The following is an 11,266-nucleotide window of genomic DNA, read 5'->3' as shown; positions in this document are numbered from 1 at the left end:
GCCCACAGTTGCTTCTCGTGCATTGTCTATGACGGGCGATCCACAAGACGCAATGGCGAGATTGCCCTCGGATTTGGTCACACCGCTCTTGATGAGTGCCCCAATATCAGGCCGTCATAGAGGTAAGGGAGAAGGGTCTTGGCAACAATCCGACGTGGGCTAGACTCGACGACCTCCTCAGCTTCCTGCACTCTAAGACTCTGCTCCCTGTCTAGATCACTTCTGCTGCCGGAACATGGAATTAGTTAAAACGATACGAAGCACGGAAGCACGGTTGCTACGCGAGGTGGAGGAACTCCTTGCCAAACTAGTCCGTGCTGCTGTTTCCCGGCATGGTCTATAACAAGAGAATACGCCGGTCCGGGAGAGCATTCTCGACGAGCCAGCTGGCGTAGGAAAATGACGCAGTGGTACGAATACCGTGCGCTATGAGAACCACATTGTCGTAGTTGACGAGCGGGTTAACGTGTCCATGCGGTCCGTCAATGAGCGCCGCGAGGGTTGCGCTGACGTCTTTGGTCAGCGCTTTTTCCCTGAGCTTCTTGTGAGACCATTTTTGAACCTATGGCGAGGTGGATGGTCGATCTCCGGCACCGACCCCTCTGAAGTTCGAGGGCGGATAACTCTGCCAGCACAGGTGTTTACTCAATACCCACAGATAGACAAAGCTGCTGGGTCGAGCCTTCCACTGGCCCGAGTAGGAGACTTCAATTTTGATGGATCCGTGTCCGTGCACCTTGAACACCTCCGTGCTGCGGATCCCAGATCAAACCATCTTTGCTATCCGCACAGCGCGGGGAAAGCTGTAAATGTCAAGCGAAGCATTGATCCATGGCATTCAGTCAAGTCAATGCAGTGCCAGCAGAGCCCCCCATGAATGCGATGAATAGGAGCTTTATGCAAGGCTGCAAGCATCTCGTAGGCAGCTTGCCGCAGGAGCTTGAGCGAGAACAGGAGGATCAAAATGCCGAAAACGAGCCGAACCGCCAGTTAATCATGAACTTTCACCTAAATACAATAGAGTGGTCAATGCCGCGAGCCAGGTCAAGCACACGGCATGGATCACAGCGTGGAGCATCATGATTCGCGCGAACCGTGATGATACATCTGGAAGCTGGAGTGCGCTCACCCGTGGTGTCAATGAATGGGTTGTTTCGGCTCGCAAAGAGAGTGTGTCGAGCGGGAGCTGGTGAAGCCAATGATCCCCGCGCGGCTGCCAACATATTTCAGCAATTGCTGTTTCTGTGGGCCAAAAGGCTCGTTTTTCAGAGTCGACTTGGTAAAACAGCAGCCATACAATTGCGTTGAGGATGATATACCCAAGAATAAGGAAAAGGACATGGAAAAATTAAGTGATGTCCCGGGTTTACCACGGTACAAAGCCGGCAGAGTGACGTGCCTCCTTATCGAGTCGACCCAGTAGGGATTGTCCCTTGAGAGGAATTTTGGCGTGGAATGCCGAATGTACTGCACGATGCTGCAAAAGATTATTCCCCCTTCCATCCCCAGTACTCGAGTAGTGCCATTCCAAGCCAAGCGCTGAGGTCGTACTGGTTCTTTGTTGTCTGCGCGACCTCGAATTTGACCTCGAGCTCGTCTCTGGCCAGTTCAGTCGGCGTGTTTAGGATGTACAATGAATAGGCTGCACCTGCTTGAGTAAAATCTTGGGCGCTTCTTGATAAGTCTCATTACTCTTTGAAGTAAGCCACATTGCCGTAATACCGGCAATACTGGCAGACGAACCCAAGTCCCTGTGTCAATTCCTTTTCTTTCTGAACATGCTTGCTGAGGCTAATACGGTGCCCACGAAGCTGTCACTCGTACACCGGCAGTTGGTCGTTAATACACTATTGCCACATCCAAAATTGTAGTTTCTTAGCACAGTTCCAGCATCCCATTCCCAGTGAGCTCGAGTTATTAGTTTTCTGTACCAAGGCGGCAGATATCAGGAGGAACAGGGAAAGTATTGCGTTAAACGCGACTTCAATATCTGTCATGCCGCGCGCAATTTCAAAGAGGTAATGAGTAAGTATTTTAGATGATATGTACCAGTGAGTATGCCCCGAAAGGACGGTCGCCTGATCACACCAAAATTCGAAACAGAGCGTGGCCTTAATTGCTTAATATGATCGGATACTAGCGAAGGATGAGATTGGGAAGTGAGAGTGGTTGAAGAGTGGATGGATGGCTAAAATGAAGCCAGTATCGCCTGCTATAGTGGACTGCGAATGCTGAAAACGTGCTCTAAGCGACATATGGTATCACTACCTGTCCTCTCTGTTGCATTACAGAATAGTTGTATGTTTGTTATTCCTCCACTTTGTTGTGAAGTGAGTGTTGGGTGAACCGCAGATATTCTATACAAATTAGCTTTCATATCAGCACAGATTGATCTGGAAGCTTGAACATCCGAAGTAAGATTTACTATAGAAAGAAACAAATATATTAGAAGTCTTTTCACCTTCCGAAGAATTTGGCTTAAGTGGAAAGAGGCCACAAACCAAAAAAGACACATGACACATGGAAGAGCATATGTGGTCTGTTCCCGACAAGTCCAAAGAGAATGTGGGCGTATCAAAGTAATCTACTTCTTCCGAAGCCTGTTAAGTGTTGCTCGAATATATCTTTTTTTTTAACGTTTATAGAACAATATCGGCTAGGCAGGCGAGAGACAAAACTAGTCGAGGCTTGTAGATACTTGGCTCTCGGCACTCACGTGTCGATATATCCTGCTATCTATGACTATAAATGGATATACCCGGTTTCGCATAAAGTGGGCGATAGGGCGCCATGCAAGCAGTAAGGGTCGATGCAGAAACGAGTGTGCAGAATAAAAGAGCAGTACAGTGCACTGAGCTCCACTATATATATAGTGGATGTAGATCTGTTCGGCTTCATACCTTTGGAGCCCCCAATTGATAGGCTGCGCACGTCACGACATGGGATACGTCAGTAGACTATTTAAGGCTCATTTGCCAAAACCTTTTACGCAGCTAGCAAATAGTGCCCTCAATCACCGCACTTCAACGCAAGGCTACGAGATTCTAAACGTTTAGGTAGGATTCGGCTCTTTTGAGCCTTCGGTCCGCAATGACCAGGGATGCCTTTTTAAGATTAGAGGTGATGGGGAACAGGGGCATCCGTGCGGCTGAGACAACATTTGCTCTTGGATCATCTCATCGCATTCCGTCCCGCAGCCCAAAATTAAAATAACGTAGCAATCATTTGGACTATTAAAGATCGGCCTATTGCCAAATTTCATTCGCTACCTTTTTATCAGAATTGTTTTATTGACAATGGCTGCTACTCGCGTTAAGGTAAGTGCATAATATACCGTAGTTGGGTTATACAGTATTAATTCGATATGTGTAGAAGGTAGCAAAGGCCCCAAGGAAGCCCAAGCCCACAAAGCGGAAGGCGACGAAAGGAACCACTAAAAAGCAGGAGTTAATGTCCGCTCCGGCTCTGACGGTCCCTAGAGTGGTTCTTCATCAACCAGAGGTCCCCCGGCGGGTCAACCTACCGCCAGAGGGCTTTCCACCCTCTCACTGTGGAAGACCAATACCAGACCCTACAATGCCCATTGGTGGGTATTACACGTACCCCCCGCACTGGAGACCCTTCCAATCGCATATGGGCGCATTCTTCTTGCCATTCATTGATCCAAACGCCGACACTCTATATCAATTTGCTCAGGTCGCCCTTGCGTATGATAATCTTTTTTTACGAAAATCTTAATTAGCTATTGTTTTTATTTACCCTAACAGTTATACTTGTACCTGGGTAATACCTAACTGGTAATAAAAACGACCTATTAACTAGTAGGCTGAGGCCAGGAGACTCCGCATACCAAACAATACATAAAATGTAATCATTTATACAATAAATCTAACAATTGGGGACTGCAGTTATATTTATTCTCTTGGATGGTAAATTGATGCCGAATGCCATGCGTGTGAAGCCGGTGTTAATACGGAACATTCTTCGCTTGAAGAGAGACACAGTGTGGCTGGGTCTTCTCCGCCCAACTGTTATGTCAACAGTCTTCAACTTTCAACGGACCTCTGATCCATATCGTTCAACGCGGCATTATCCCCGTTCATTTAATGTACTACCAGTATTGATAGTTCATACCGGTATAGCGGTACGTACGTACTGATGCGCGCGCGCGTCATAGCAATTTGGGTGAAATAGACTTATTTCACTATACTTTAATCGTGTATTCGTACGTACTCGTGCGTATGTACCGGTAGCCAATCAATTGTTTTAGGTGTTAATGGACTCTCCATATTGCCTTCAAGCTACTGCTCGTTCATCAATATTTCATTCTGTTTATGGCAATATATAGATATGTTCTCAAAATACAGTAGATGCTTCGGAGGTGCGGCGTTAGAAAATCAATTTACGCGTGGTGCGTTTTAAACATCGCGTCACAGATGCATCTATCAATGAAATGGAAGCTCTTCAATATCGAGCGTTGGAGTACTTCAGGGCAGGAAGGTACAGAGAATGCCTTGGGCTTATAGATAAAGCTATTGATCAGGGCCAGAAAGGCTCACGGTCTCTAGATCCCGGCGTAGATGTATCGCTGCTAGACCAAAAGGTAGCCTGCTTGACACGCCTGGGAAAAATGGATCAAGCTATCGCCCAGTCCAAGAAGATGATCCAGATTGCCTCGGAAGATTCTCGGGGATACTTGCGGATAGGAGCACTCTTAGAGCAGAAAGGAGACCTCCTTATGGCGTACCGAGTGTATAAAAGGGCATCCCAGAAGCTGGCTTCAAATGATGCCAACTACCAGATATTGTCATCCAAAGCAAGAGTACTGAGCACCCAAGTGATTACAAATGAGGACAGGAGGACAGCCAAAACTAAAAGGGACCCTTTCGCGGCTTTTCCGTACGAAATTCTGCACTTAATACTGAAACAATTGCCTCTGAGTGAGATTGTAAAGTGTATGAGTGTTTCTAAGCTGTGGAGAGACTTTATTACCCACGATGCATGGCTATGGGCCTCTGAAACTATGGATTTTTCAAAGGCAAAGAAACGGCCAGGGGCGAAAACAGTGCTGCGATACATCAACTACGCGATTGGCCGTAATCAACATGTTCGGATCCGGCGGTTGAAGCTGGGGTTTATGAACACCAAGGATGAGGCTGAGCTGTTTACAAAGCTATCGCGAAATTGTTCCCATCGCATTGATGAAGTAGAGTTTGGTCGACTCTCTCCGACTGCTCTCGAGCGCCTCAACCATGGAGAGATGTTCAAAGGACTAAAGATACTCAAAGTTCAGACGGCTCTGCCGGTAGCGTACGCGTACTACATGCTCCATAAGATACTGAGCCTTGAACAGTTGCACTGGACTGAAACACCGACTATGCGGAGTAATCTGGTGGAGACGATACGCAAGATCAGGCTGTTAGGCCCTTTGTCTGGCCCAAGGAAGTTGACTTTTCTAGCGCTGACCGCAGCGAGCTCTTCGTCGATTCCCGAACAGGAGGTAGTTGATATGCTGCGGCAGTCCTCTTCTCTGAGAGGCATAAAATTGTTGACTATTCCGATTACAGAAGCCATAGTTGCGGCGCTCAATGGCATTGCGGCCGACAGAGACTTTGAGCAATTGCATCTCACAGATTTCACGGCCAGCCCCTATTTGTTGAAAGCTAAATCGGTGTCCAGCCTGAGAGTGGCGGGCTTGCGCGATGAGATACCGCAAACCTTTGAACTACCCGTTACAACGACATTGAACCTTTCTGGTCTGAGACTGAGTTCCAAGCAAAACCTGGGAAAGGTTCTATCACGGTTTCAGGGAAGCCAGGAACTTATTTCACTGCATTTGACGTTTATGGTGCCAACACATGAAAAATTCGGGAAAGGTGATTACGGCCGGTTTGTGGGGCAGAAATTCCCTCGGCTCGAGTTCCTCTGCCTCCGAGCGAACGACAGCATAGATGATATGATAATAGAGGAAATGGTATCCTGCCATCCGAAGTTGAAATACGTGGACCTACGTATGACAAAGGTGACTGGCGCAGGGATAGTCCGACTCGTCAAACTAGGTGTAAAGCATCTCAGCATTACGGAATGTGAATGTCGCCCAGAGACTCTAGCATGGCTTCGACAGCAGCAGGATGTTGCTCTTTATGACGATCTATGCACTAGAATTGACACATAATTAGGTAGAGAGATATTTGTGGCCACATTTTTACTTTTCGCTTTTATAATTATACTTATGCATCGACATTCATTTAGATGCGGATACGCCGGAATTGGACAATTCGAATAGCTGGCCATAGCTATATAGACTTGAAACATTTACCGATGCTTGGTTAGTGTCTCCCGGTTTCTTCTCTCTTGAATTGTCTTTTTTACTCCTCTGGTCCTTTAGCTTCATTGTTGGCCGATGGCGGGTAGCGGTTGATGACTTAGACCCAGAATTATTCGAAAGGCAGCGCTGATAGTGCCGGTTTCTTATATCGCTGCGAACAAACGTAGCATCGCAAATTGAGCACGAAAACGGTCGTATCCCTGTATGAGTCTTAAGATGTCGAGCCAAGTGCTTAGGGTGACGATATTCACGATTACACAATTGGCATCGTGGTCTGAGGTCAATTGAGGTCTCCTGCTTCGGTGAGGCTTGCTTTGGTGGGGCCCGTGCTTGTACAGGGATGATATCCTCATGCTGAACAATCGCTGTAGTCACAGGCGGTTTTTCAGGGTTTATCTGCTGGAAATTTGTATCGTTTGAAGGGGTCACGGGTGAGGGATATTGAGCAGATGCTTTGCTGGCGGATGTTGTTTTGTTAGTACCGGTGGTTATAATGCAGCCAAGAGTAGGCGCGTTATATGCACCAGAATGGTATTGGAACTGATATGCCTGTTGCTGCTGTCGACCCATTATGGCAAACGGATCAGAAGCCGGTAGCTCGTACAAGTTCGTTCCAGTCGGCATTGTGAAGCTTTGGTCCACATGCAATTGCTGATTTTGAGGCAACTTCATTGGTGGCCGCTCTTGTTGTGGTTGTTGGTCGTACTCTGGAAGGCAGATAGATAGCTGACAGAGGGGAGAGCTGTTGTAAGACAGTGGGACAGGCTGGCTGGCTTTGTCGAGGAGGTAGTTTGTATCTGAAGATAAGGAATACTGACTACTCCTTTCCGGTGAATGTGAGTACTCAGGGGAGGAAAATGGCTGCTGAAATTGTAGGGAATTCAGTGAATGCGATGATGTCGTTTCATGTGAGCTTGCAGGGGAGAGCAGCTCCTTAGAAGTGCACATTGTTCTTAGTGATGAATTGTCTCCGGCAGAGCCTATTGCTGCTTTCTGGACTACATAGCGGTAGTCCATTCTCAATTTTAGCGGCTCATTATCTAGCTCCAGGCTATTGACGTCTTGTCCGTCCCATTCAGGCGCAGGTGGAGGAGGACCCACCATGACTAATTGTCTTTCAATAGCCGTAAATCTCGAATGGAAGTCGAAAGTATCGAAGGAATCATTAGGAAAGCACATAATTGAATTGCAGGTGCTTTTTAAGATATCTCTTGTAACGTGATTTTCCAGTTGGAGATATTGATGGCTGGGAAGGTCAAGGTACTGGGTATGTACGGACAATGGAAGTTATTTAAAAGATTTTTTATCCTTCGAACGGCCAACTGTCAGACATGATGAGACTTAATGGCACCGAGGAAGAAAAAAAAAGAGGGGGAGAGGGAAAGGCAAGACAACGAAGTGATAGAGACAGGATCTCAGTAGCTATACTATTTATCCATGGGCAGAGGCTTTTACGGCCTAAGAATTTTTGAATATATTGTATTACAGAAAAAAAAACTAAGAGTAAAAAGCAAAATAATTATATTTCTTCCAAAAAAAGAAAGGATAAAAGATGACTTTTCCATGATGCCTATCGAGTTGTAATCTTAATGGCCCCAGCAATAGTCTACACTCAAATTGACGAGTATATTCTAAATATACTTGAGGGAAGAGTGTCCGACATAGTGCCGTAGTATAGACAAGGTAGAATCATTGTTTTCTTGCAAAAATGTGAAGCTCGTTCAATTCCTCTGCTACCTAGAAAGTTCGGTATTCCGCATTGATACCAATGGGTTGATTACATATAATGTCACTAAGACACCGTGTACAGGCTTGACAAGTTCAAGACAGCTGTGTGAGATGTAGGTAATGAACTTTAAATCCTGGAGAGGGAGAGGACGGGTAAAGGAGAGGCCACTAGCGTGCAGTGTTGGATCTGAATGAATAACTAGAATGGGTTCACACGGCATTGAGTCAGATAAATGGATACTTCTGTACAACCAGCACACACATACACTATTGAGAGAATAATGCGGCAGTCTCTGAAAACAGCTATGCACGGCTCATTTCAATTTTTTGACCGAAATTAGAGCACAAGGTAGGCGGGCGGTGCAAGGGAGGCGTAATACTATACTGTATTTGTGGTGGATCCCATATGTCACCTAGCCAGTCGATTACCGGTATTTTGACCACCACCCAGCCCTTCCGGAATGGGGGAATGGACGATTGTCTGAAAGATTGTTACGACGCTGGTACGAACGGCACTTCCGTCATCTATCCACAATTGTCTCTGCCAACAGTACTACCATTGGGTTCCTTTCATCCGCTGTGTATATATCTAGCCGCTATATTAGATATATTCCGGCAGGCGGAGGCGTTCCTCCAATAATATTTTATAAGGATCTCTTACCTGAACACAGGAAACCCAGTACAGCACAGGTAGTGTCGCAATTCATGTATATAGCATGGGTCAAGGACAAATCTTTTACACCTCTTTCTCTCGTTTATGGGATAACTTAGACCACTTAAGTAGTATTTCCTAGTACAGTTCCCAAAACATCAGCTCGACCAATCCACGGGCATTCATGTCAAACAGGCTGTAAGCGGGCTGGGGCCTGGGTTATTAAAGACAAATGCGAGCGGAATTACGGAAAGCAAGAATTGTGTCAATTTAGGGGTACCTGATGATGTCCTGTCAACAGAAATAGCTTCGTGGGGTAGGTGGTCAAATTCATTCTCCGAAGCAAAGTTAGAGTTCACCTCCATCGTTCGGGCTATTACGCATGAGAGTACCTCTTCTATAACACACGCAATGGGGCCCATATCAACTACTGCGGCACTATAAGTACCCGAACTAACCGGTAGTACTGCTGTTAGTACTGTATATGGCCAATTCGCTAACAGAAATAACTCAATTCATCATTTACTTTATAAAATCGTCATGCTACGCAAGTGTCGATTAGAGGTTGGACTCAATGTTTCGGGTGATGGCCTGGATGTTGGCGCCGACAACGGTCTCAATCTTCTCGCCGTTCTTGAAGAAAAGAATGGTTGGCATGGCAGAGATGCCCTGCTCCTGAGCAAGGTCTGGGACGCTGTCGACATCGACCTTGTAGAATTCCGACTTATCGGCAAACTTCTCGGAGAACTTCTCGAGGAATGGCGAGATGGTCTTGCACGGGCCGCACCAGGTCGCGTAGAAGTCCACGACAACGAGCTTGGAGGACTTGACGACCTCGTTGAACTGAGCAAGGGAAGTGATCTCCTGGATAGCCATTTTCTGCGTAGAGTAGTATCGGGGTCGTGGGAGCGCGATTCGCGAAAGATTAAATAGCAGGGGCCGGGTGGTCTTGAAAGCTTGCATAAAAAAGTCCTTTTAAGGCCCGGCCCTCGGGAGCACGCCCTTTATATATTGAAATAACGTTCTTCGTTATTCTGCGGGTGCTGACTAAACGTCCCATTTAGCCGCGCCACTCATCGGACGGTCTAGCCACATCGCCACGTTGTAGTGCGCCATGGGCGGCAGGAATGGCGTATGTATTTCATATTAGTATTGGACGAGCCGCACCTGCGCCTCGGGCCATGGGGCTTTACTTGGGGGCTACATGGGCAATTACTCAGCGGAATGACATTGTATTATTGTAATCGTGCGATTGAGTGCCATTTGTAATTGCAATGGTGGACCGGCATACCGGTACCTACAACAGCCTAAATGCCATTAATCAGCTACCGGTAGTATCGTACCCATCATGCAACTACCATCAGTGCTGATATATACTTCAGTACACCGGCACGCTTTCAATGATAATTTTAGGTCAGTGGATCATCAATGGGTTCCCGTACCCACGCGCGCGGCCCATTCAAAGTAGCTTTAATTAATCTACTTAGAATTGCCGGTCGCGACCGACTGGTTTTTCTGCCAGCCAAATGCCTATACTGTAGCTTGGTACTGTAGTGTATGTGGAAAATAGGCAAGGCCAATTGTTACGTCTTCGTATATATGTTAAATTGAATTTGTTGAATATTAGGGTAGTCCCCCCGATCTCCTCTAAGCGGACGGCTCTTTCAGTTCGCATTCGATTGATGATTGATAGACAATTGGATGCGTTTGACTCAGAACAATTGCTCTGAGATGCCACATTTTCCCCGTCGTCAGTACGCACGTTTCACTCTCAAGCTGATGATCATGCAAGAGCAATTGCTGACAGCTAGGAACATTGTGCGACGATCCGACGCGAGCCGCACGATATGCGGCTGAGAGAGGGAGAGTACGGCCCTCAAAAATGTATACAGTTGAACTATCGAAGGCACTACTTATGTTGTCCTCTGATTTTGCGTATACATCCATCTCGGGAAACAAACTTTGTATTTCAAAATTCTGGGCTTGTTACCGGTTGTGAAAAGATCGTGAGGACCAGAACTACACAACCCACCCAAAGGACGAAAGATGGACTTGGACTCGAGAATACACATTACAGGAATAGGGCTAGAAGTAACAAAGCAGCAGATATATGACATATTTATCACCTTTGGCCCGATAGTCGAGATCGATATGCCCGCGTCCAAGAAGGAGGGCGGGAACTTGAACCAAGGGTGGTGCGACGTCCAATTTGATAGCGCCGAAGACGCCCACGAAGCAAGAGATAACATGCATCGCAACAAGATATTTGGGCGCATCATCCAAGTAAAGAAAGCAGTCAAACAGGCCGACCAGACTTTGGATGAGACTAAACCAGGTAAGTATACTGTCAGATCACTACGTACAAAGTACCAAGGATGTTTACGATGCTGTGTGAAACGAATACTAACTACAGCCCTTCTTGTTTACTCGATACGGAGCGGCCGAAGCACAAAAGCTCCCGCCAGTCTCCACGAGCCACAACTTGGGCATTAATGTAGTGTGGGATCAAGTTAGACCAGAGTAACCAAGCCAAATATATCACATATTTTATGTATTAA

The 11,266-nt window shown here is 46.6% G+C and overlaps 5 protein-coding genes across 5 annotated transcripts; 3 read left to right on the top strand and 2 right to left on the bottom strand.

Moving 5' to 3' along the window:
* Nucleotides 1-3,296: 3,296 nt before the first annotated feature.
* TRVA0_006S04148 (uncharacterized protein) lies at nt 3,297-3,738 on the top strand (the record flags this gene model as incomplete). Its single annotated transcript, XM_076683172.1, has 2 exons — nt 3,297-3,317; nt 3,373-3,738. The coding sequence occupies 2 exons, from the start codon at nt 3,297-3,299 to the stop codon at nt 3,736-3,738; spliced, it is 387 nt and encodes a 128-aa protein (XP_076542780.1).
* A 715-nt stretch (nt 3,739-4,453) lies between these two features.
* Nucleotides 4,454-6,175, top strand: TRVA0_006S04126 (uncharacterized protein; the record flags this gene model as incomplete). The annotated part of the gene is made up of 1 exon (XM_076683171.1): nt 4,454-6,175. One exon carries the CDS (start codon nt 4,454-4,456, stop codon nt 6,173-6,175), a length of 1,722 nt encoding a protein of 573 aa, XP_076542779.1.
* A 69-nt stretch (nt 6,176-6,244) lies between these two features.
* TRVA0_006S04104 (C2H2-type zinc finger protein) lies at nt 6,245-7,507 on the bottom strand (the record flags this gene model as incomplete). The annotated part of the gene is made up of 1 exon (XM_076683170.1): nt 6,245-7,507. The coding sequence occupies one exon, from the start codon at nt 7,505-7,507 to the stop codon at nt 6,245-6,247; it is 1,263 nt and encodes a 420-aa protein (XP_076542778.1).
* Nucleotides 7,508-9,266: 1,759 nt separating this feature from the next.
* TRX2 (thioredoxin-2) lies at nt 9,267-9,584 on the bottom strand (the record flags this gene model as incomplete). Its single annotated transcript, XM_076683169.1, has 1 exon — nt 9,267-9,584. One exon carries the CDS (start codon nt 9,582-9,584, stop codon nt 9,267-9,269), a length of 318 nt encoding a protein of 105 aa, XP_076542777.1.
* A 1,275-nt stretch (nt 9,585-10,859) lies between these two features.
* Nucleotides 10,860-11,232, top strand: TRVA0_006S04060 (uncharacterized protein; the record flags this gene model as incomplete). Its single annotated transcript, XM_076683168.1, has 2 exons — nt 10,860-11,043; nt 11,207-11,232. The coding sequence occupies 2 exons, from the start codon at nt 10,860-10,862 to the stop codon at nt 11,230-11,232; spliced, it is 210 nt and encodes a 69-aa protein (XP_076542776.1).
* Between the last annotated feature and the right edge of the window lie 34 nt (nt 11,233-11,266).

This window comes from Trichomonascus vanleenenianus (assembly GCF_965637985.1).
Source record: "Trichomonascus vanleenenianus strain CLIB 3782 genome assembly, contig: TRVA0_006S, whole genome shotgun sequence".
NCBI classification, from domain to species: domain Eukaryota; kingdom Fungi; phylum Ascomycota; class Dipodascomycetes; order Dipodascales; family Trichomonascaceae; genus Blastobotrys; species Blastobotrys vanleenenianus.
Note: the sequence above shows the minus strand (reverse complement) of the source record. Positions and strands in the feature narration are given on the sequence as shown.